This window comes from Heterocephalus glaber, unplaced genomic scaffold (genome assembly GCF_053883595.1).
Source record: "Heterocephalus glaber isolate CG9 unplaced genomic scaffold, H.glaber_assembly_v1.0 deba00001442, whole genome shotgun sequence".
Classification (NCBI taxonomy): Eukaryota; Metazoa; Chordata; class Mammalia; order Rodentia; family Bathyergidae; genus Heterocephalus; species Heterocephalus glaber.
In genome coordinates, this window is record NW_028258296.1 from 49,354,401 (window position 1) to 49,380,797 (window position 26,397).

At 34.9% G+C, this 26,397-nt stretch overlaps 1 protein-coding gene across 11 annotated transcripts in view; it reads left to right on the forward strand.

Annotated features, from left to right (window-relative positions):
• Nucleotides 1-26,397, forward strand: part of Sycp1 (synaptonemal complex protein 1) — a 161,937-nt gene that overhangs the window by 38,905 nt on the left and 96,635 nt on the right. For all 11 annotated transcript variants that reach the window (XR_002397970.2, XR_002397969.2, XM_087213300.1 and 8 more), the window contains exons 13-16: nucleotides 459-553; nucleotides 1,044-1,228; nucleotides 2,981-3,048; nucleotides 9,761-9,822. Coding sequence is in view for 9 of the 11 variants with exons in the window: in XM_087213300.1 (XP_087069426.1) it covers nucleotides 459-553; nucleotides 1,044-1,228; nucleotides 2,981-3,048; nucleotides 9,761-9,822 (410 nt within the window). In the remaining 2 variants the exon portion in view is untranslated. The remainder of the gene's footprint in view (nucleotides 1-458; nucleotides 554-1,043; nucleotides 1,229-2,980; nucleotides 3,049-9,760; nucleotides 9,823-26,397) is intronic.

Sequence of the window (26,397 nt, forward strand, 5' to 3'; positions counted from 1 at the left end):
ACATCATCAGTCATCAAGGAAATCCATATTCATTTTAATGTCTTTGGAGTTTTAAATTATTTTGGTTAAACTGACTCATCAAACAAAACAAATGATTTGGTGTTATTTTCTAATGAAATTAGCTTGCTTAATTCCTAGCATTTCTCTGAATTTCATTGGCCTTATTCCGTTATCCTCTTTATCAACCATTTTTCTGTCCAGTGTTTGCAGTGCAAATGCAATGCAGGCAGGTGGAGAGATAAAGTCTGCTTTAGCTGAAGTAAACAAGATATATGAATTTATCTCTTCCCCACAAAGTTTTATGGTGATCAATATTTAATGTGTTCATATTTGCATGATTATCTCTCATTTTGGATTATTGTCTAATGGAGGAAAAAGAGTAATTGGTACAGTAGCAATTAATTTTCTCAGTATGTATTTTCTGTTAAGTATCACCTATATTGAACTTTCTCTTTTAGAATTACAAGATGAAAACTTAAAAGAATCAAATGAGAAGAAGAATTTTTTGGCATCTGAACTAGAAGATATTAAAATGTCCTTGCAAAAAAGTGTGGTATGATTTAAACACTGACTAGTGGGTAATAAGTCACACAATCATTTAGTCCAGAAATTTATTGAATACTAAAACCATATACAAGGACCCAGAGCTTCAACTAGAGAAAACACAATCTCACTTTACAGAATGCTTATATTAGAGACATTGGATAAAAGCACATCAAAAGTATAACTAAAATGCAAGACCAACCTAGGTACCAACAGAGTGATTCAGGCTAATTAATAACAGTTTTAAGAATTGAAAGAACTCTATGAGCTGGGTTGGATGCAAAGATTTCATGGAGGAATTTATATGAGATTTGGCTATATATGAGATTTGGAGAATGTAAATTGAGAAAAGAGCAATGTGTTTGTATTCCTGGGTGACTAAGAGGGATAGTGGATAGGACAAAGTGGAGGGCAGGAAGGAGCAGCAAATTTACAGAAGTGGATAAGTTTTCCTGAGGCCTTTGGATCACTGCTTTTGTTCTATACTTTAATTCATTTAGAGTAATCAGAAGGCTTTAGAAGAAGATTTACAGAGAGCGAAAAAAGCAGTATGTCAACTTACTGAAGAAAAAGAAGCTCAAGTGGAAGAATTTGATAAAGCTAAAGTTGCTCATACATTTATGGTTACTGAACTTAAAACTACTATCTGCAGCTTGGAGGAATTATTAAGAACAGAACTACAAAGGTGAAATATTTTTTATTTTAAGTAGATCAAATACATGAATAAAAATGTACTTCTAATATTCAGTGCTATTTCTGTTCATTGCTCTTTTTTATTTTTTAAAGTTTTTGGTAGTGGGGATCGAACTCGGGACATTGTGCTTGCAAGGCAGGCGGTGAAACCACTGAGCCAAATCCCCGGCCCCATTGGTCTTTTTATGTATAAAGTAGGAATACATTTCAAAAGTTTGTATTGGGCAAGTAGGTATTACAGAAAAATACTTAAAAGCAGGTATTCTCTAGAATAGTTCCCATGAATGCTTTACTGTAAAGTCAAGCTGTAGAGACTGGTTCCTAAGTGCTGATGTAGTGATATGACATGTATTTATTGAAACTATGTGTTATTATTAGCTTTTTTAAAAAAGGAAAACATTTATTGGCACATTTTAGGTATACATAATGATAACCTTCATCATAGGGAATTTGTGCCTCTACATGATATATCTTGCTTCTTTTTTCCCATCCCCTCCCTTTGACCCCTCTTCCTATCCTTATTGACAAAAGCTGTTTCCATTTTTTCCCCTTCTATTCTCTTTTTTCCTTGTCCCTTTTCTCCCCCCTTCCCCCTCCCTTGTTCCTCTTTTCATTTGAACATTTTCTTCCCATTTCCCAATATCTATTACACATTTTGGTCCTTATTTCCGTTTTTACTTATACCAGAGAAACAATGAGGTATTTAAACATGTGTGTCTGATTTATCTTATTTAAGAGTTTGGTCTCAAGGTGCATCCATTTAGCTAGAAATGTCTCAAACTTATCCTTCTTTTTTGCATTGTATTAAAAAACCACATCGTCTTTATCCACTTGTTGGTTGATGGGCCTTTGGGCTGTTTCCAAGATTTAGCTATTACAAACTGTGCCACTATAAATATAGGTGTGCATATATTATTGTGGTATGATGCTAGGCATAACTTCTAGGATGGGAGTTTATTTTACTGGAGTCTGTAACCTTTTTTCGGATTTATAAATTTAGCAACTATCCTGGAATATAGTAGATAGTACTCTCTGCTTATTAAATTAATGGCCTTGCTTAACTATATATAAAATAGGCTGTATGCATTTCATCTAAATAGCAGTTTGTCTAAAACTTGAGTGTTAGAGATTGGTTCTGTTTTTCATGACTTTCCATTAAAGAAATATATGAAGCTGTTGGGATGTAATTATTTTGTCAATTTAACATTGGGGGTAATTTTAACAGAGTAAAAGGAATAAATTTTTCTCTCAAGACAATATTTCAGTATCATCTCAAGACAGTCTACCAGTATTTCTTACCCATTGTTTGTGCATAGAGAGGGAGGAAAAGCTAGCTTTTCTAGCTACACTAATCTTACACATTCTTTATTGACCTATGTTGACAACTTTTAAAATTTTAAAATTGTGAGTTATCTTAGATTCATCTGGCCTAGTACTTCAGTTTTATAGTTTGAGGAAAAAATCCAGAGGAGTCAAGAAAATGATACATATTATGTGGTGTTCCTAAAGTAGAATTTAGTAGTAGTTACATATTCATTCTTTTTCAGAATTTTAGGATGCATTAATTTGATTACCAGTAAAGATAAATTATAACTAGTAAGCCTTAAGATTTTATGTAGATGTAGTTAATGTGAAATTATGTATTTATAATAGTATTATTTTATTGTACTAGTTTTAGTTTTTATGGTAGATGAAGTCTGACTAAAAGAACATTTTACATTGTAAAATAACATATTTTTACAAGATTGGAAAAAGATGAAGATCAACTGAAAATACTTACCATGGAGCTTCAGAAGAAATCAAGTGAGCTGGGTAAGATTTACAATGATGTGTCCTTTGATAACATTGGCTAATTATAAGAACATAATTGAATAGAGAAAATTTAAACCTTAAACACTTCAGTTTTATTATGTAGTTCATAGATATTGAGAAGTATAGGAAGCCTAAGAGATGTTTGTGTCCTTAATAATTCTTAGTGAGAAGTGTATGCTATATTTTAAGTAAATTTTAAAATTTCATTGCTTAATCTTGTTGGATTAATAACTATTTGTAATAGGAAAATGTGGTCCTATGTTATCATACAGTATTGTTAATATGTAGTAACTTTCATGACCAAAAGAAAGAGGTTCTGTAATTGTTTTGTGAATTTGCAACCATTTAGTTAGTTAATTCTTTTTTTTGATACCGGGGATTGAACTTGGGTCCTTGCGCTTGCGGGGCAGGTGGCAGAACCACTGAGCTAAATCCCCGGCCCTAGTTAGCTAATTCTAATGATTCATGCTTAATACTTACAAATCTGCGTATCTGCAAATGTAGAGAATTAAAAAGATACAAAATATATTTTTCTAATTTCAACGAAAGGATTATTTTTATAAATTAATTTTATGAATGGATAGGTATTTTTCTAGGATATCTCCTCAGTTTTCTGTAAGCTTTGTTATTAGTTTTGAAAGTTTGTATAAGTAAAATAATTACAACTAATATTACTTAGAATCTGAAATGTTTACTTAACATTTCAGAAGTAGCTAGCCATGGTGATGCACACCTATAATTTTAGCCCTTGGGAGGCTGAGGCAAGAGGATTGGCATGAGTTCAAGGTCAGCCTGAACTACATACCAAGACCCTGTCTCAAAAAGATGACAAAAAAGTAAAGCCTGTTTTGTTGAACTCTCGAACCACATGTATGCTTTTTCTTTTGAAATAATTAATTTTCTGTTGTTGATGAACTCATTATCATTCAAAATTGTACTATACAAATCAAATAATTTTGTTCTTGGGATTATTTTATATTAGAATGGTTTGAAATGCATTCCTTACCCAATTTAAAAATCTTTCTTCAGAGCATAAAGTACTGTTTTAAACCACTACATGTATTTACTTTATTTGGAATTGTTTAATATTGTAAACTAAGGAGTAATTGTGCTCCTTAAGATATCTCTATTGAATATTTATAAAAATTCAGTCTAATATTGAAATTAATTGACTTATTTGTCCTCTACAAATTCAGTTGCATTTTGTGATTTTCTCATATTAGAGCAATACATTATGAGATGTTTGAGTACTATGAGAGTTTTGAGTACTATGATGTAAGTAAAACATGATGCCCTTGAGAAATTTCTAATTCTTAAAAGAGAAAGTTTGAATATATAAAACCATTTAAGCAATGGTATGGAATATGAGGGATGACCAAGAATTATGTTAGAAAGGGAAGAAAATATTAGAATTTCACCTTCTATTTATTTTTAATGTTTTATAATGAATAATATAATACATGCTTATATTATGATGTTGTATAAAATATAAATATGCCTTTGTAGTTTTGCATATTTATATACTTGGAATGAATGCTCATAAATTTCTTGTTTATGGAGAGTCTTATTGCTGATGGCAAGAGGAAGCCGGTGATAGCAATGTAGACTGCAGAGAGAGTTAAGAAAGGCTTTATACAAGAAGTATAGAGAGGCTTTGGATAGTTAAAGAGGGTAATGGAGTATAGAAAATGTATGTAGGAGAGTAGTATTAATAGTCATATTTATTTACTTCTTTGGGTAATAGTTTATTTACTTCTTTGACTAATAGTTTAGTATCAAAATTACAAATTTTGGAGGATATTCTGTCTTCTTGTTTCTCTTGTGCATCACTGCTAACTGGTAATCTAGTGCTACTATTTCGAATTCTTAATATGTAATTTATAAAATACAACTAATTTGAGGGTTCCTAACTACTAAATAACTTTTTTTTCTTGCCACTGGGGATTCAACCCTGAGGTACTCTACCACTCTCATGCCCAGCCCTTTTTATTTTTCATTTTGAGACAGGATCTCACTAAATTGCCCAGGCTGGCCCCAAACTTGTGATCTTCTGGCCTCAGCCTCCCAAGTAGCTAGCATTACAAATGCATGCTACCATGATTAGCTTTATACAACTTTTGTCTTTTTTGGGGAGTGGTGGTGATTTGAAACAGGGTCTCACTATGTACTTTAGGCTACCCTTGAACCTGCGGCGATCCTCCAGCCTCAGTCTCTGAGTGCTGGGATTACAGGAATGTATCAAAACGTTTGAATCTTTCTCTTTTCTTTCATACTCACAGACTCAGAACAGTTCAAATTCTCATTTTCTCAGATTTTGAGTTTAAGCACATTCTATTAGCTTAGCAAAGCATGTATGTGTATGAAACACAAACTATATCAGATTAATCATCAAATGACACTTCAGGTTACTCTAATTTGTCCGCATATTTACTTATCCTTCACTGTATTTACTCAGCTTCTGTTTGCTTTGCATTTTATAAGCTTTCTTACCCCAATAGCCCTCAGTTTTACTGTTTTATTTTCTGGCTAAACTTTACTTTCTGCCTTTGATGGCATTTTCTTAGGCTTACATTTTGGTTATAAAGTGTTTCTCTGTCATCCCTTCAGCAATCTCAATCTGAAAACCACTTTTTCATTCCTAAAACCACTTTTTAACTATGCTCTCCTCAGATACAGCATGTGCTTTACTCTTTATATCTTGATGTTAGAGCTGGACCAGACATGTTAGACCAGTACTAACTGCAGTAGTTTGAAAATCAGTCTGTTTCCAGTTTTATATACCTTTTGCTCATTCTGTATATTGATGCTAGAATGTTCCTTTAAAAAATACATAACTGGGCCGGGGATTTAGCTCAGTGGTTTTGTTGCCACCTGCTGCGCAAGCGCAAGGACCCGAGTTTGATCCCCAGTACCAAAAAAACCCCCCAAAATGAAAAAAAAAACCATAACTGATTATTCGGTGTTGCAGAGCTATCTCATTACCAAGTTTAAACTCTTTAATATTAGCTACCTTTTCATTGTTGGCTTAAAGAGTAAGGGTATCGCATACAAAGTACATTAAAACCAACTGTAATATAAAATCTTTGTCAAATGATTGCTTGGCTCCCTCCCTCCCATCAGCCCTTCCAGGTCGAAAGATTTATTTTGGCTCATGTTTTCCTAGTTTCTTTACTTGATATAATTCACTTTGGTACTTACGTGTCTCCTCCCGTCCTCAGTTGAGTGTAAATATTGTTCTAAATGGGTCTTATTCCTGTGGTCATTTTTTTTAACCTGCTGTGATCATTTTTCTGTTTCTGCAGCCATCTTTGCTTTCAATCTGGCTATGTAACATATTCTTCCTTGAGTGTGTTCTAACGCTTCTGCTTTGATGACTAAATATGTAATAGAGCTGTTGGATGAAGACATTTATTCCCGATTTAGGCTTGTATGTATTAGGAACAAAATAGATATAATTTTTTTTTCTCATGAGATTTGCATTCTACTTAGGATAAAACAAATAATCACAAATAAACAGTTACAGGTTGGGCTAAGTGGTATGAAGGAAATAAAAATAATGCAATATAAGGCCTGGGGATTTAGCTCAGTGGTGCTGTTCCTGCCTTGTAAGCACAAGGTCCTGAGTTTGATCCCTGGTACCAGAAAAAAAAAAATCAGTCAAAAGAATGCAATATAAGAAAGTACTAGTGGCCAGTTTAGATTTGGTGATCAGATGTGGCCTTCAACTGAGACATAAAAAAATAAGTGAGATTTAAAATATTAGATAAAACTTGGGGTTAGAGAGAACTTTTCAGTCTGGGAAAAGTATGGAGAAATGCTCTGAGGTATAAGGAGCTTGCTTCATTTAAGTGATTGAATGAAAGTCTTTGTGACTGAGTATAAGAAGTGATATGGAGAGAAATTGATATGAGTACAGTGAAAATTTAGGTAGGGTCAAAAAATGAATTTTAATTTTATCTTGACCCTAAAGGAAAACTATTGAAAGATTTTAAGTAAAGGAATGACATAACATGGTTTATACTTTTTTTAGGGCTCCCTGTATTTTTTATGTGGCACATAAAAAGTGGTGGTAGGTAGCTAGTGATGAAAAGAGTGAAAACAGACAAATGGGATTGCAGGTTATTTGAGTGGTCCAGGCATGAAAAAGTATCATTTAAAAATAGAATCATATCACTATCTTTTGTTGCCTTTTCTGGAAGGCTCATTAATTTGAAGATAGTTTATCTTTTTTTAATCTCTGAAAGTTTTTTTTCCTGTTGTTTCCTCCTTTCTTCTTAATCTTACTGTTCTCAGGACCTCTTGATGGAAAGACTTTGGAAATTCTTTATCCTTCATGTGTATTTTTTAAAACTTTGTTTTATATTTTTTCTCTTATTCTTTTTCCTAAATACGGGGAAAAGGTTTTCTGGTCTCTCCCCTGCTAATTATTCTTTAACTGTTTCTATTTTACTGTTTTTAAAATCTCTGTTGCCAAATTTTAAATTCTCAAGGGCTATAGGTAATCTGAGACATACTGTCCTGTTGTATCATATTATGCTTAGCAAAATACTGCTTCTGTTTGCTCTATTAACTTTTCTATTTGAATTTTAGTTTTTCTCTTAGTTGAATTTGGAGCCTTTCTTTCATGGTTTTGTTTTTCTTCACATAAGGTTGGTACTTGATGTTTCATTCATCTAAACATTTGAGAATCCATCTTCATATACCTGTGAATTGTAATATGATTCTTTTGATTGTGGGAACTTGTGGGAGGTGCAAGGAGAGGCAGATTTGGTAGCTTGTCTTTTGGTGTAGGGCAGTGATGGTGAACCTTGTAGAGCTTTCAGTAATAACAAATAGCCCATTGTAGCATGTGTGCCGTAGGTTTGGCACCATTGGTCTAGGGAATGTTTGTCTTGCTTGGGGATTATGAGCTATTTGGGACATGGTAGTATCTTTGATCCTACTTCCCAGAATTTTTGCTTTAAAATTTGTGGTGGGAGGTGTGATTACCTAGTCTAATTGTTCTACCTGGCCTCATTGAATTAGTGTATGCCCCGTCTCCCCAAGGGTTCCTTAGTTGCTTGGTTTAATGGTTATCTGTCTTGTTTTGGTAATGTTTTCCTTTTTTCCTTTTTTCTTTTTTTTTTTCCCTAATTTTCTAAGATTGAGTTGAGAAAGTAAACTTTTCAGTCCATTGTCTTAGACTAGTCCTCAAGTTTTTAAAGATTAAGTATTTTTACCTAAAATGAAACTTTCTGATTAAGTTTTACATATGACAGGCTTTTCTTTTAGATTCTGTATTGACATTGCATGTTTTATGATTGTTTTTCTTAAAGATGGTGGACAGTTACTACAGATGTTTTAAAAAAATGCACAGCATGAGAAAGTTTTAGTAATTGTTATATTTCCAATAGTTAATAACTTAACATTAAGGAGAGGTAATATTTCAGACAATGCATTTTCTTCTGTTGGCAGATAAAAATGTAAGAAAAGAGAAAAAAGTGAGTGATTTGGGCAAGATTTTTCAGTTCTTTAACATAATATTGAATTCATGAAAGTATAGAAAGGCATTGTAAACCACTATTGCTTAGGGTGACAAGGAGAACATTTATTTACAAAGAGAACAGGAGTAGGAGGTAAAGAGGAAATATGAAAAATGAATAATGCTGGGTCTTTATAATCAAAGGAAAAAAGTAGGAAGTAGTTAATAGTATCAGATACAACCAGGCTCCATGATGAAGACTGAGAATTATATCACATCATGGTTATTGCTGAATTTTTTTTCTTTGTGGTACTGGAGATTGAACCTGAACCAAGGACCTTCCCACTGACCTATATCCCTAGCTGTTTTTAAATTTTTTGAGTCAAGGTCTTTGTAAGTTGTCTAGGCTGGGTTTGAACTTGAACTCCTTTGACCTTAGTTTCATGCTGGATTGTAGACATGTACCACCACTCCTGGCCTATTGTTGATCTTTGAGAATATAATTTTATTAATACCATGGAGATAGGCATTAGTTTTGCAATAAAGAGACATATAGCTGACAAACAAATTTGTAAAACAAAATGAGAAATTTGAAAATAGTTTGAAAGAGTGGGAAGGTTAATTACATAATTTTTTATATTCAAATGGAATATTTAGGGGGAATAGAAATAAAATATTTTTTTTAAATTTAGAGAGGTGTGTATTGGTAATATAGCAGCTGAGGTGTTAAAGGAGGCGGGGATGTCAAAATCCATAGTACAGTGTTTTAATAGCTTGAGAAAAGATCACTTCTTTTAAGTTTGGAGTAAAGTTTTAGAGGCTAGGTAGGTTTAGATAATGATAAATTGAAGGTAAAGGCATTTGCTGAGTTCATTCCAAATATATTTTATGTAAACCTATTGCTTATTTTGCTTTATGTATTTTGGGCTCATTTGGCTGTGGAATTAAGTTTATAAAATTGTTACTGCCATATTACTTTTGCATAGCTGCTTTAGACTCCTTGTATGCTTCTTCTATGCTTCACAGTGCTCTAGTTGCATTGATATATCTCTTTTGATTTTTTTTTTCCTTTAGATGCCATTATTTCCTTTCTCACCTTTCCTATTCTTTTTTTTTTTTTTGGGCACTGGGGATCGAACTTGGGACCTTGCGCTTGCAAAGCAGGCGGCGGAACCACTGAGCTAAATCCCTGGCTTTTTCCTATTCTTTTAATTCAGCTTTTAATACATATGTATTCTTTTGCTGTTTTAGAAGAGATGACTAAGTTTAAAAATAACACAGAAGTAGAAGTTGAAGAATTGAAAAAAGTCTTGGTAAGTATATAGTCTTTTCTATTAATATATAGCAATTACTTTTTAAAATAATATTGAGTCCACTGACTTAGAACCTCACAATATAAATGTTTCATACTAATTTTCACCTAAAATATGAAAAAATGGTTATAAAGCTACAATATTATCTTATCAATTTTATACACCTTGTTAACTGTTCTTCGATTATTCATATTATTTAAATATGTGTTGATAGCACACTTAAATAAGATTGAATATATATATGTATTTATATATATATATGTATTCTGTAGTTGATTATAAATTTAGTACTTTTGGGTGTTGTACCACAGAGACCCAGTTTTGAAAAAGAAGTGCATGATATGTTCAGTACTGAAGTGTACTGTTCAGGTATCTACTGAATTTGTAGAATAAGGCTTTATTATACTTTAATTGATTATAGTGTAGAGCACGTAGGTTGGCAACTTTGTGTGAGAGTATGTGCATGCTCCCTAGCAAACCCAGGGCCTTGCACATGCTAGGCCAGATTCTACCACTGAACTTGCCCAGCCTGGCAGGTTTTTCTGTAGAAGACTGGTAAATATTTTAGACTTTGTGAGCTATATTTGACCTGCTGTAATTTTTTATTCTTCTCCTTTTACCTCCTTTGCTTCTCTCTTTTATTCTTAACCTTGTAAAAATGTAAAAACTGTTCTTAGCTCAAAGATCTACAAAGAGATATTGTAGGCTGAATTTATCTTGCAAGCTATGGTTTGCTGGCCTACCATATAGGGGACAATATTGTTTATAACTATAGGCACTGGATTTTGTGTTTACCTATCTCATTACTTGATTTTGAAACTCCTAGTTCTTCTATCTTTTGGGAAGCATTATTTCTAAATGCTTATCCTTTCTCCATTGAGTTGCTTTAACTCTTGTAACTTATAATAATGATTATTTGTAATGATTATTATAATAATGATTTAATATTTGCTAATGCACATACAAGTCTCTGCTTAAATGTCATTGCTTTAGGAAGCCTGTTGATAGACCAGACTAGGTTTAAGTCTCTGTATGGCTTATTTCCATAGCACCCTGAATATTTCTTGACAACACTTATCACAAATGAAGTTAATTTATTTTCAGTATAATTATTTAAGAGTTTATTTACTATTTAAACTCTTCCTTACTTAGCATAGTGCCCGGCATATTGTATATGATTTATGAGTGGAATGAATGTATACTTCAATAACTGCTAAGACCCTATGTTCTGTGACCATAGTATTTAGTACACTGATTGATACAGTACTCTCTAAGCACTTTGTCCACATTTGTTGCATGAATTCTAAAGCATTGTCTTTAATATAAAGATTCTATTATGAGCAAAGACTAGCCTGGCATTTTGTTATATATAAATAGCTATAGTGCATAACCAGTATCTTGGTCCTCAGGATCAGAATGCTGTAATTAATATCCCTCTAGCTCTTTACTTTGCAGCTTTATGAGCTAGAAATTTACCCAAATTCTTCATTTCTCAATTTCCCCCCAGAGGTAATAATTGATATATATTTAATAGGATATCTGTGAGGAATAAATAAGATGATGCATTTATTCATTTGAAAAACACTTTTTGAATTCCAAAAATGCTATACTCTGAGAATATCAGGGACAATAAGTAATGGCCTACTTTCATGGAACTATAGTCATCATATTTTCATTCTTACATACAGTTATTCAAATGTATTATCACAATGATATTAAGGGGAATAAGGGATTGGTTTATAGTCCTATGAGACCTATAATAAAGGAATTTGAACTAGTTAGTTTAGGAGAAGCCTTTTTGAACAAATATTGTTCAGGGGAAGGAGGAAATAGCATATCAAGTATAGGAAATATGCAAAGGTTCTTTTGTGGAAGGGAGTAGGTGAGTACAAGATGGAGTGAAAAGTCTGGTGTAAGATGAGGCAAAAGTAGATACAGTGGTACTTCGATTCACAAACTTGACTCTTTTCATGATTCTTTTCGCAAACCAAGTTGGACGAGAACCAAATCAAATTCAGTGGTGTTAGGTTTAATGTTGACCTGATTGGGGAAATTTGTTTGAGGTCTTGTCCAGTTTGCTTTGCAACCAGAATATGGAGAGAATTAAGGTTATGAACCAAAGTACCACTATAATATTTTAGCCTGGCAATTCATGACCTGTAGGGATCAAGAGAATTTTGTATTTATTCTAAGAATAATAGGAGCTGTAAAGAACTTCAGCAGTGGATGGCTTAGTCAGATTTGCACTTTGAAAGCTCATTTGGCCTGGAGTATTGGGACTAGTTTAATAAAGTGTAGTAATTAAGAGGAGGCAATCACAATAACCATAGAATTGATGGTAGCTGAGGGAAGTGTGGGAGAAGTGAGAAAATATTTTTAGAGATCTGTAAGATTTAAATGCTTTGAATTAATCAAGCACAGTGTTTCATTCTCCATTTTTGCACTTTTACAAACAAACAACAAAACAGCTCAGCATTGTGGAGAGGATTGGGCCAAAATTTAAAGAAGAAATAACACCAATTCTACAAAATATGTTCCATAAAATAGAAAAGAGATGAGTACATCTTAAATCATTTTAAGAGACCAGCATTACCTTACCTCCAAAACTAAAGACAATACAAGAAAACTACAGACCATTATGTCTTATGAATTAATATAAGTATTAACTGGAGATATTTGTGTGGGTCTGTTTCTGGACTGTCTTCTATTTCTCTGATATATTTGCCCTTAAGTTTACCTTCTTTATTTTCAAAAAATTAGTCCATTTCCTCTAAACTTTCAAATTTCTGTGAAGAGCTACTTGTAGCATTCCCTGTTATTCTCATATCTCTGGAGTCTAGTGTTTTGTTACTGATATTGGTTATTTTTTGTCAGTCTTGATTGATGTTTATTATTTATTGTTTCAAATAACCAGCTTTTTTGTTTCATTCTCCCTATATTTTTGTTTTCAATTTCAATAATTTCTGTTCTTATTTTTATTATTTCCTTCCTTCTGCTTGCTTTGAATTTATTTTTCTTTTTCTGGAATGTGGAAGCTTAGATTATTTAGAATTTTCTATAAAGATTTTACTACATAAATTCCCTCCAAACACTTCTTTAGCTGCATATCACAAATTTTGATAAGTTGATTTTTTCATTTTAATTTATGTTAATGTATTTTCCAGTTTCTCCAAGAATTTCTTCTTGGGCCTTGGGATTACTTACATGTTGATTGCTTAATCTCTATGTATTTAGAGATTTTCCTGTTTTAGTTTTATTATTTATTTCTAGTTTAATGTCATTATGGTGAGAATATACTTTGATTTATTTATTTTTGTTAAGGTTGTTTGTTTCTTTTGGGTTTTGGGGATTGAACCTAGGGCCTTAGCACTGAGCTATATAAAGAGCCTTTTTTTTATTTTGAGACAGGGTTTTACTAAGTTGCTGAGTTGCTAAGGCTGGACTCAATCTTGCCATCCTCCTGCCTCAGCCTCTCAGAATACTGGGATTACAGGCATGTGCCACCATCTCTGGATTAGGTTTGTTTTGTAAATCAAGATATGGTATATCTTAATGAGTGTTCCATGTGCACTTGAAAAGAGTGAGTATTCCTCTATTGTGAGGTAGGGTATTCTATGAATGTCAGTTAGATCCAGTCGGTTGATGATGCCTATGCAAACCTGTATTCTTTATTGATTTTTTTCTTTATTGATGATTTGTATAATTCTATTACTTATTGATAGAATACTATTGAAATCTTCTGTTGTGAATTTGGAATTGTCTGTTTATCTCTTTAATTCTGTCAGTGTTTGCATATATAGTTTGAATTTCTGCTATATGGCATTTATTTAGTATAACTATTATATCTTTGCTGACAAATGGATGTATTGATCATAACCAATGCCCTTTTATCTCTGATAATACTTGTTTGTGTTGAAGTCTGTTTTAACTGGTACTATTGTAGCCAGTCTGTGTTTCTTATGCTTATTGTTTACATGGTGTATCTTTTAAGCTCTTTTGGTTTTCATATTTGTACATATCTTTATATATAAGGACTTCAGGCAATACCTCAAAGCAATAGTGATAAAAACAGTATGGTGCTGGAACAAAGACAGATATATGGATCAATGGAACAGAATAAAGGATACAGAAACATCCCCAGACACATTCAGCTATTTGGTCTTTGACAGTGGGGGCAAAAGTATGCTTTGAAGGAAAGATAGCCTATTAACAAGTGGTGCTGGGAAAACTGGATAACTGCTTGCAGAAGATTGAAACTGGACCCATATCTCACACTGTGTACTAAATTAAAATCAAAATGGATCAAAAATCTTAACATTAAAACTGAAACATTGAACCTACTAGAAAATAAAATAGGTAAAACACTTGAAACTGTAGGTAATGGAAAAGATTTTCTAAGCAGAATTGCAATTGCCTAAGAAATAATAACGAGAATCAACAGATGGGATTACATCAAACTAAAAAGCTTTCTCTTTTTTTTGGTACTGGGATTGAACTCAGGTCCTTGTGCTTGCGAGGCAGACGACAGAACCACTGAGCTAAATCCCTGACCCCCTGAAAAACTGTCTTGCAGCAAGGGGATCAATTAGAGTGAAGACAAAACCTAAAGAATGAGAAAAAATTTTTGCTAGCTACTCCTCAGAAGACTTAATATCTAGAATATATAAAGAACTAAAAAAAAGCACCATCTAAAATAAAAGACCCAGTCAAGAAATGGGCAAATGAAATGAATAGACACTTTAGTAATAGTACAAATTACCAACATATATATGAAAAAATGTTCAACATCTCTGACTGCTAGAAAAATGCAAATTAAAACTGTGATAAGATTCCATCTTACTCCAGAAAGAATGACAACAAATCAAAAAAATAACAAATGCTAGCTAGATTGTGGTGTAAAAACAACCCTCCTACATTGTTGGTGGAAATGTAGAGTAGTACAACCATTATGGAAATAAGTATGGAGATTTCTCAAAGAACTAAAATTAGAAATTCCACATGATCCAGTTACAGTCTTCTAGGTATCATCCCCAAAATTCTTAAGACATCATACCTCAGTGATACAAGCATACCAATATTTATAACAGCACAGTTAAATAGTTAAATCTTGGAAGCAGCCTGTATACTGGTCAACAGATAATTGGATAAAAACAACATGGTATCTATATATAATGGAATACTACTGGGCTATAAATAAGGACACATTTGAGACATTTGTAGGAAAATGGAAGCACCTGGAAAACATAATGTTGAATGAAATAAACCAGTTTAAAAAGCCATATGGTGTCTCTCATTTGAGCAAGGCAGAGTACAAAGAGATCAACAGAGGTTGGACAGAAGGAGACAAGGTGATGGATCTCTTGCACTTGGGAGGGGGTTCAAGAGACCAAGAGTGAAGCATGAGTGAAAAGGGAAATAAGTAAAATAAAGATATGCCATGTAAAGGAACATAATAACCTCAATGAATGTAAACATTATATGCTGTAAACACACACTGAGATTCATAATATCAGTAAGAAAGAAAATGGGGAAAGGGGAATTAGAGGAGGAGGGATGGGGGAGAGGATTAAAAAAAGGAAGCAAGTTGTATTATGTACATGTACCTACTCCCCAAGATGGTTGTAAAATGCATGTACTGTAAATACATACAAATAAGAAATTTAGTGAATGTTTAAATTTGAAATATTTGTTAAGGTAAAAGACACATTGGCATTAATCCTCCTAAAAATATGCCTCCTTGCTTGCACACACTTAATCCCTTCTTGCACACCACTGTTAGAAACAGTTCTGGAAATCCTTTTTCTTTTTATTAATAAATTTTATTTTATTCCATTTTCCCCCTCAAGCTGTCTCCCCTTCCTATGTATAAAAATTTTGTTTCCATTTTTCTATTTTCACTTTTTTCTTGTCCTTCCCTCCGTCCCTCTCTCCCTCCCTCCTTCCCTCCCTTCCTCCCTCTCCCCATTCCTCCTCCCTTGTTCCTCTTCCCATTTGAACTCTTTATTCCCAAGGAAATCCTTTTTTTTCTTTTCATAGTGATTCAATTTATATAAAATTCAAAAATGGGCAAATCCATCTAGATGAGAAAGCTTAATGATCCCTCTTGGTGATTAGAAGGGAACACAAGGAATGACCTCTGGGATGTGTTTCTGCTGTGCTTCTCCACATAGCTGCTTAATCACACAGGTGTACTTGTTGAAAATTCATGCAGGTAAACACATACAGTTATATATTTCTCTGCAGGAAATCCTTTTTCATGACTGTCTTAAGTTGCACTATTGGAGCTGCCTTGATTTCCTGAATTGATTAAAAATACTTACTTTTCATGGTTATTTTGACTTTGATGAAGAGCCAGGTGTTGCATGGTGCCAGATCTGGTGAACAAGGTGGATGAAGACATACCATAATGTTTTTGCAAGACTACCTTTCCATTGGATGGCATTCAACAACAACATTCATTGTATTTTATCACACTTTGTAAATAGAGAAAAGATTTCCCAAACTGCTTCAGAAAGTGCCAAGAACAATGAGACAAGTGTTTTTGAAGTGTGTGTGGGGGGAAGTATTTTGAGGGTGATTAATGGCAGTGTGTCTTTGACTGTAATACATTCTTGAAAAATTTAAACATTTACCATATATTTTGAACACCCCTTGTAGTGTATGTAAAAGTGGGTCTTCCTTTTTTAAATCTACTCTTATAATCTCTGGAGAGTTTAGGCCATTGTTATGACTTGTATCTAGATGTTCCTCCTAAGCCTCATGTGCTCATAGGTGGGGCTTTTTGGAGATGGCTGGATCTAGAGTATGTGAATGTGGATTAAGGATGTGATACTGGGATTAAGGATATGTGGTACTGAATTAGTCCACTAACTGGTTTAGCATTGTTCTGGGTGTGGATAATGGAAGACCCATCCTGGGTATGGGTGGCACCAATCAATTGGCTTGTAGCCTGGTTGGAGTATAAAGGGACAGAAAGAAGGCAGGCTGCTGCTTTGCTGCCTCCTACCTGCCTCGTCATAAACTGTTTCTCTTTGATGCCCCTCTGCCATGCTGTCCTGCCTTGGAGCCAGCTGACTATGAACAGAAACCTCTATAAATTGTGAGCTGAAGTAAACCTTTTCTTTAACTTGTGGGTATAGGGAATTTTATTCCAGCTATGAGAAAAGTAAGATAGCCATTAATATCTTTAAAATTGTTTAAATATTGACATTTCAATTAGATTGATCATTTTGAAACTTGTTTTCTATTTGTTTCTTTTGTTTTTATTCCCCTGTTTAATTTTTATGCTATCTTTAGGTTATTCAACTATATTTTAATATTCACTTTAGTGTATCTATTGATATTTTATCTATACTTCACTGATTTATTTCTGTGATTAGTCTAGGGATTATAACATCCATTATTTATCTATTGTGAATTCATAAAAATTTTGAAACCTTTTGACTATATCCCTTTATATTGGAATTGCTGTATGTGTTAGACTTACATATATTTACATCTTTACAAGACAGTGTTAATAGTTTTGGTCTAAATAGTTTTTTTTTTCCCCTCAGTACTGGGATCAAACTCAGAACCTTGAGCTTGCCAGGCAGGTGTGGAACCACTGAGCTACATCCCTAGTCAGCTTTGTTTTTTTAAAGAACTTAAGATGAATAAATGGTCTTTTATCATTTTTTGCAAGTTTTAATTTTATTTTTTATTAGTACATATTTTTATTAGTATGTTTTATTATACATATTGTCATACATAATGATTACATTCATCATAGGAAATTTGTACCTGTATATAATATATCTTAATTCTTTTTTTCCCATTGCTTTCCCCTCCTTTCAACCTTTTGTTTCCATTTTTCCCCTTCATTTTTCTTTTTTAATCTTTCTTTCCTTCCACCTCTCCCCTCCTTTGTTTCCTTTCCCATTTGAATATGCTCTTCCTACTTGCCAATATCTAGCCTCCATTTTGCTCCTTTGCATTTTTCACTCACAAGAAACAATGTGATATTTAAACTTGTGTCTGATTTATTTCACTTAAAATTATGGTATCAAGGTGCATTCTTTTACCTAAAGATGTCTCAAGTTTATCCTTTTTGTGGCAGAGTAGTACTCCATTGTATATAAATACTTCTTTTTCTTTATCCATTCATCTGCTGATGGGCATATGGGCCATTTCCAAGATTTAGCTATTATAAATTGTGCTGCTATAAATATCGATATGCATATATGATATGATGCTTTTAACTCTTTTAGGGGTATACCAAGAAGGGGAATAATATGTCAAGTAGAACCTCTAGTTTTAGTTTTTTGAGAAATCTTCACACTGATTTCCTTAGTGGTTGTACCAGTTTATACTCCTGCCAACAATGGAGAAGGGATCTTTCATGGCTTACCTATCTTTCCTAAGCTCCTCTATTTTTAAAAAATCTGTATCTACTCTAGGTTTGCTAACCATTTCCTTCATTATGGTCATCATCTCTTTATGTTTTTTTGTGTAATTATTTCTGTTTTGGTTTTGTCAAGAGACTTACTCATCTGTTTTATTACTTTGACTACTAACATTTCAGAAAGTTCAGGTGGGTTGCTTTGGATTTCTTCTACTGCAGTGTCGCCTGGATTTGCCTTGGGCAAGTTGGGGGTGTTGGGTTACATCTTGCTTCCATGATTTCTTATTGTGTATTTAAAATTTTGGTTTTCTGTGTTGAGGCTTGCAAATTTCTTATTGTAGGTTTGTTATTGTAGGTTTACTAGTGTCAAGACCTCTTAAGCACATGACTTCTTTTCAGAGATATCTTCTAGGCATAGATGGCTTTTAGCTTTAAGTCTGTTCCAGGATCCTGCCCCTTCTGTTTTTTAGGGATGAAAGATTGTAGCCTGGTTGGCCTAGCACCCAGTTCTTTGGTACTAGGCTGTAGTATTGTTTATGACCTCTACACAATCTAGGTACAGTAAGTTTCTGACTTAGGAACATCTGAGTTGTGAACTTTAACAGGTGTACTGTGTAAGACTCATTTTGTCAGCTTATAAACGAATCACTTATAAACAGTTCTCCCAGGATGGAATGCATTTCTAACTTGACTTACTGTTTTGGGACACAAGGAAGATCAATTAATCACAACAACTATGTCACCTGGTATAAATTAATACAATCAGTAATGAAAATAGAATCAAACACAGACTGGAAAATGACAAACTGGGACTACTAATAATTTGCTACCTTTAACTCCAGGTACAAGGTTTATAGATGTAGAACAAAATCTGAGATAAATCAGAATATTATATACAACAAATATCCACTCAATAGAGTGATTTTTATCTTAAGGGGAGAAAATTTAAAAGGGAGAAGAGGAAAAAAAATGAGAAATGAAAGAAGAAAAAGAGATTAAAAGCAAGGCTGAAGGACAGAGGAAGATTACCCAAGCCTTAGGAAATTGGTGATGAGGAGAGGTGAGAAGGAAAGGAGGAGAAAACAAAAACAAGAACAAAACAAAACTAAAAACAAAATTCACATTCACAAAAAATACCCGAAAAGAAAAGCAATAAAAAACCCAAACAAAACAACAACAAAAAAACCCCGACAAAACAACAACCAACCCCCCCCCCCCAAACTATGAACAAAAATTGAAAAAATGACCAAAAGCAAAGAAAAAAAGAAAAAGAATCTTCTGTGTGATTCTACAGTTTTGTAGCAGTGTCCAATTCAAGGTGTAAATCTTTTTTTTTTCTTTTTTGGTACTGGGAATCAAAGTTAGGGCCTCACACTTGCCAGGCAGGCTGTGCATTCTGCTGTTTAACTACATCCCCTGCTCAAGGTGTGAATCTGCTGTCATTGGTAGACAAGGGAGGCAGTCAGAGCCCACATCTGTGCTGGGTAATCTTTGTAAACTGGCAGTAGGATTAGGGTGGAGTACTGATTTGGGAATTTGAAATCCACAAATTCAGGTTGAACCTGGCCTGTGATTATGGGCATGGGGCTGAGTTATTTTTAGCTTATTAACACTAGGTGTCTCTTGCCAGCCTGACCAGAGTTCCCTGACCATGGACGTGTCCTGTGTTTGTCTCTCCCCTAGTCACTGTTGGAGATTATCAGTGGAAGCCCTGAGCTAAAGCCAACCTGCTGCTACTCTTAGTCCCAGGTTCATTGGCCTCTCCCTAAAATAGCACTGACCAGGCATGCTCTTCAAGGGAATATGGCAGATACTTGGATTGGAGACACTCACCAGGTGTTGTAGTGCTGGGCACCCACTGCTGCATTCTACTGTCATTTCTCCCTGAAGGCTTCTGGAGTTGCTCACTTTCCCTGTGTCTCTGTAGATTTGATCTTCCTTTCTCTTGCCACTTACCAGGAGCCAGGGAGACACTACAGATTGCCCCCTCCTTTTTCTGCATTGTGGTCTGTCTCTTCAATTTCTCTGTAGGCTCCAGTTTTGCCTTCAGATCCTTCCTGGGTCCAAGGAATCTACTTCCGTCCTACTTTTCTTCCCTGTGTTGTTATTTTCCAGTATCTGGATTCTGAATATTCTGAGAGGCTAGTTTCTTGTTGTTTACTGCTCCTATCTTACTGATTACTGTCTTCTTGGAAGTCTATATCATTTTCGATCATCTTCATTTTTTTCTGAAATTCCACATCTACCTCTAATATTTTTATTCCTTCAGCCTGAGATACTTTCTTTACCATTTCTTATAGTATATCTCTTCTGGTTCCACATTCTCTTGGTTTTCATTTCTGTTTATATCATTTATCTTTAGTCAGTCATGAAAGATATTTTTGCATATAGAATTGTGGGTTAACAGTTTTTTTCTTTCAGGACCTTAAATATGTTGTTTTATTTTCTTCTATCCATGTTTTCCAAGGAGAAATTCACAAATATATTGTCTAAATTTTCTCCTTAACTTTGATTTTTAAGCAATATGTGAAAGAAGGTAACTTTTTCTAGTTGAGATTCATGGGACTTCATAAATCTGTAAGTTGTTAACTTTGTTAAAATATGGGAAGTTTGGGCAGAGAAGGTGAACCAGTCCCAGCACCCAGAAGGAAGCTCCCCCGCCACCATCCCAAGCTCCTAGGGCAGAGAAACTGAGCTGGTCCCAGCACCTGGAAGAAAGCTCCCTTGCTGCCATCCCAAGCTCCTGGGACAGAGAAGGTGAGCCAGTCCCAGAACCAGGAAGGAAGCTCCCCTGCCACCATCCCAAGCTCCTAGGGCAGAGAAGGTGAGCCAGTCCCAGCACCCGGAAGGAAGCTCCCCCACCGCCATCCCAAACTCCTAGGGCAGAGAAACTGAGCTGGTCCCAGCACCCAGAAGGAAGCTCCTCCACCCCCATCCCAAGTTCCTAGGGCAGAGAAGCTAGGCCGGTCCCACCACCAAGAAGGAAGCTCCCTTGCTGCCATCCCAAGCTCCTAGGGCAGAGAAGCTGAGCCACGTGGGTGCCAGAAGCACCTCCACCCTACCCGGAGGAAATGAGAAGACGTAAACAAGCCTCAAAAACAGACTTCTAGATCACCTACAGCAACCCCAAAGGGAAATGAGATAGAACAGTCTGATACTCAACCACCTGGACTCTCTGAACTGGCAACAAAAGAGGATCTGGGAAAAATGAAATCAGAAATAATTACTCAGGTAACAGCAAAGATTTTGCTCATGGTGCAAGACATAATTAATAAATCTAGAGAACACACAGATAAAAAAATAGAGGATCTGAGGAACATGATGGAATCCCAACATAAATCCATAAAACAGGTGGAAACATTTTCAGGAGATTAAAAACTCTATCAAAAGTTTGCGCAGCAGAATGAATCAGTGTGAGGTTAGAATTTCAGATAGAGAAGAAAAGATAGCAATTAGTGATCAGGAAAAGAAAAATTGCTTTAAAATTGTAAAGGAACATGAGAAATCAATCCAGCAGCTGCTACAGGATGCAAAGAATAACATAAGACTAATTGGAGTCAATGAAGAAAAAGGAGACAATGCAGATGACATAAAAACACTGTTCACAGAAGTGATGGCAGAAAACTTCCCAAGCAGGGGAAAAGAACTTGACATACAGATAAGTGAGGCATATAGGACTCCAGCTAGCCTTGATCAAAAAAAATCTACACATAGGCATATAATAGTTAGGATTCCAGAAATCCAACAGAAGAACAAAATTCTACAAGCAGTGAGAGAAAAGAAACAAATCACATGCAAAGGAAAGCCCATCAGAATCACAGCAGACTTCTCAATGCAAACCCTCAAGGCAAGAAGAGCTTGGAGTGATGTATTTCAAGCCCTAAATGAAAACAGCCTCCAACCCAGATTGATGTCCCCTGCAAAACTATCTTTCAAAATTAATGGAGAAATAAGATACTTTCATGACAAAGAGCACTTCAGGAACTTCATGAATATCAAACTGGCACTCTAAAAAATTTTAGACAGTACCCTAGGAAAAGAAAATGAGGATCACAACCCCACGAAACCCAGCAGAATGAATCCATTGGGTGTGACAAATTAAACGCAAAGGGGGAGAAGCCAACAAAAAGAAAAAGTCATGACAAGGCTTTTAAAACTTTTAACTTCATCTCCCTAATGAGTGTATAATTCAGTCTTGTTATTGTACTGATTAGTATTTTTCTGATTCTAGTGTTGCACACCTTTCCTTGTGCTGTACTGGCTGTTTATCATCTTCTTATGTCTACTTTTTAATTGGGTTGTCTGTTAATGACCTCTAAGAATTCTTTATATATTCTGGTCGTAGGTTATATGCATTGTAAATATGGTCTGTTTAAGGACTACTTTTCATTTTAATGATGTCATTTAAAGTTCTAAATGGAATTTCATTTATCAATTTTTTTCTTTTATACATCATGTTTTTTGTATCCTAGGTAGTTCTTGGCTACCCTGAATTCATAAATATTTTCCCTTATAATTTCTTCTTAAAGTTTTATACTTTTAGGCTTTCTTATTTAGGTTCATAGATCCCTTCAAGTTATTTTTATGTATGGTAAAAAAGGGTTGAGGTTAGTTTTTTATATATGGATACCAGGTGTTCTAGTGTCGTTTGCTGAAAATACTATCTCTTCCTCGGCTCTTGAACTGAGTTTATATTCTATAAAAAGCTAATGTTAAATAATCTTTCAAACCTCAGTGGACCATATATGTGTGGTTCTATTTCTAGATTCTCTGTTTTATTCCAATGATCTATATGTCTTTCCTTACACCAACACTGCCTTGATTACTGTAGCTTTAGAAGAAGTCTTAAAATTAGGTACTAAATGTCTTCCAACACTTTTTTTTCTTTTTAACTTTTCTAGATCCTTTGTACTCCTACATAACTTTTTTTTTTTCTTCAATTTTTGGTACTGGGGATCAAACTCTGGTCCTTGCACTTGTGCAGCAGGCGGCAAAACCACTGAGCTAAATCCCCGCCCCCTCCTACAAAACTTTTAAATTTCAATATCCAATTCTTCATTTATAGCAAGTATACACAGATCTGAATTTTTATATATAACTTGTGTTTTCTAATCCTGCTAAATTCAAATACAAGTTCTAGGGGCTCCTAGAGATTTCTTAGTATTTTCTCTGTAGATGATCAGTTCATCTACATATATTTTGCTTCTACCTTGCCAATCCTATCCTAATTGTGTCATTTTATTGCCTGACTATTTTGGTGGGGCCTAGGTTTCAAAGTTTAATGGACAGATAAAGAGTAAACATATCTGCCTTTGTTCCCTATCTTAAGGAGAAATCATTGTATCTTCTCCATTCATATAAGGTATTTTTGCTGGAAGTATGGAGTACATGTCTTTGATCTGTTGAGAAGATTCTGTTCTACTTCTAGTCTCCTGATAGCTTTTACCATGAACAGCTGTAGAATTTAGTCCAATACTTTTTCTCCAACTACTGACAGGATCATATGACTTTTTCCTTTCCTCTGTTAAAATGATGACGTTTGGTGTGGATCTTCCAGTGCTGAACTAACGTGGATACCATAGTTGGATTCCCTTTCTCTTCTCACCTTCCACCCTGCTCCTTCTCAAAATCTCCTTTCACCATTTTTATTTTCTATTTTTTTGGTACTAGGGATGGAACTCAGGACCACTGAGTTAAATCCCCGGAACCACCGAGCTAAATCCCCGGCCCTCCTTTCCCCATTTTCATTATTCTTATTTTTAGTTCATGTTTATGAGATGTTTAAATTCATTGTGCATATTTGGCACAGGTAAGTGACATCTTGAATCTTTTTACTTCCCTTCTCCCTCCCCGAGCCCTCATTTTCCTGGACCCTTCCGATTTGCAAAAGATCTCCTTGTTTCTTTTTAATCAGTCCTTTATTTTACTCTTTATTTGTACTCAAGAGAGATACCAAATGGTATTTAAAGTTGTGTGTGTTTGATTTCTTTCAACGTATTTTCCGGAAAAAGCAAAAAAACAAACAAACATATTTTCTGGGTGTATCCATTTTCCTACAAATGTCTCAAATTTAAGTTTTGTTGTAACTGAGTGATATTACATTATGTATAGGTACCATATTTTCCTTATCTACTTGTCTGTTGATGGGAATAAAGGGTGCTTTCAACATTTAGCTATTATGAGTTTTGCTGCTTTCAACATTGGTGTGCATATATCACTGCAGCATGATGTCTTTAACTTTTGAGAAGATAACTAGAAGGGAAATAGCTAGGTAAAATGAAATTTCTAATTTTAGTTCTTTCAGAAATCTCCATACTTATTTCCTTAGTGGTTGTACTAGTTTACATTTCCACCAACAATGTAGGAGGTTTCTTTTTTCATCGCAGCCATGCCAGTATTTGTTGTTATTTGATTTTTTTTTTTTTTTGATACAGAGATTGAACTCAGGACCTTGTGCTTGCGAGGCAGGTACGGCGCCACTGAGCTCAATCCCCAGCCTGCTTACTTGATTACTTTTCTTTTTTAAAAAATTTTATTTTCTGCCCCGGGGATTTAGCTCAGTGGTTCCAGCGCCTGCCTCATAAGTGCAAGGTCGCAAGTTCAATCCCCAGTACCAAAAAAAAAAATTAATTTTCTTGGTACATTTTAGGTACCAAGATACAATATAATGACATTCATCATTGGAAATTTGCACCTTTACATAATCTCTCGTGGTTCTTATTTTTCCCCCTTCCCCTGCCCTCCCTTCAACCCCTCCATCCCTCCCTATTGACAAAGACTTTGTTTCCATTTTTTCATTTTCTCATATTCCATTCCCTTCTTTCCTTTCCTCTACCTCTCCCACTTCCCCTTTGCCCCTTTTCTTCCTATTTCACATTATCTATTTTACCTTTTAGTCCTTATTTACACTTTCAGTTTCTCACACTAGAGAAACTATTTGGTATTTACACATGTGTGTCCTATTTATTTCACTTAAGAGTATCGCCTCAGTGTGCAACCATTTAGTTATAAATGTCTCTAATTTCTCATTTTTTATGGCTGAGTAGTACTCCATTTTATGAAAAAACCACATTTTCTTTATCCAGTGTCCCAGCGGATGGGCATTTGGGCTGTTTCCAAGTTTTAGCTATTGCAAACTGTGCTGCTATGAACATGGGTGCAAATATATGTGGTAATGATTCTCTGGTATGATTCTGAGGTATGATTCTTTGGGGAAGATCCCCAGCAGTGGAATAGCTGGGTCAAATGGGACTTCCAGTCCTAGTTCTTTGAGGTATCTCCATATTGATTTCCACAGTGGTTGCACCAGTCTATACTCCCACCAGCAGTGGAGTAGTGTTCCTCTTTCCCCACAGCCCCACCAGCATTTGCTACTGGTTGAATTCACCATAGCAGCCATTCTTTCTGGGGTGAGGTGGAATCTCAGTGTTGTTTTCATTTACATCTCTGGATTGATCAGTGTTGAACATTTTTTCATACGTTTATTTTCTATTTCTACTTCTTTGAGAAATTTCTCTTCATTTCAGAAGCCCGTTTTTGGACTGGGTGTTTAAATTTGGGAGGTCTGATTTTTTTTTTCTTTTTTCGGTACCGGGGATCGAACTTGGGACCTTGCACTTGTGAGGCAGGCGGCAGAACCACTGAGCTAAATCCCAGGCCTCTAGGTCTGATTTTGTTAAGTTCTTTATAGATTCTAGATAGTAGACCTTTGTCTGAGGAATAGCAGGTGAAAATTTTTTCCCACATTGTAGGTTGTCTCTTCACACTGCTGGTGGTTTCTCTTGCTGTGCAGAAGCTTTTTACTAAGAAGAGATCCCACTTGTTGATTGTTTGTGCTAGTTCACAGGCAGCTGAGGGTTTGTTCATAAAATCTTTTCCTACACCAATGTCTTCAAGATTTCTACCTAGCTTCTGTTCCAGCTGGTTCAGGGTTTCTGTTTTAATATTTAGATCTTTAATCCATTTCAACTTTAATTTAGTGCATGGTGAGAGATACAAGTACAGTTTTAATCTTTGGCAAGTTGAAACCCAATTTTTCCAGCAGCATTTATTAGAGAGGCTATCTTTCCTCCAGTAAGGGTGTTTGGCTCCTTTGTCGAAGATGAGATGACTGAGTGTGTCTGGCATTGTTTCTGCATCTTCTAATCTGTTCCACTAGTCCTCAGGTCTGTTTCCTTTCCAGTACCATGCTGTTT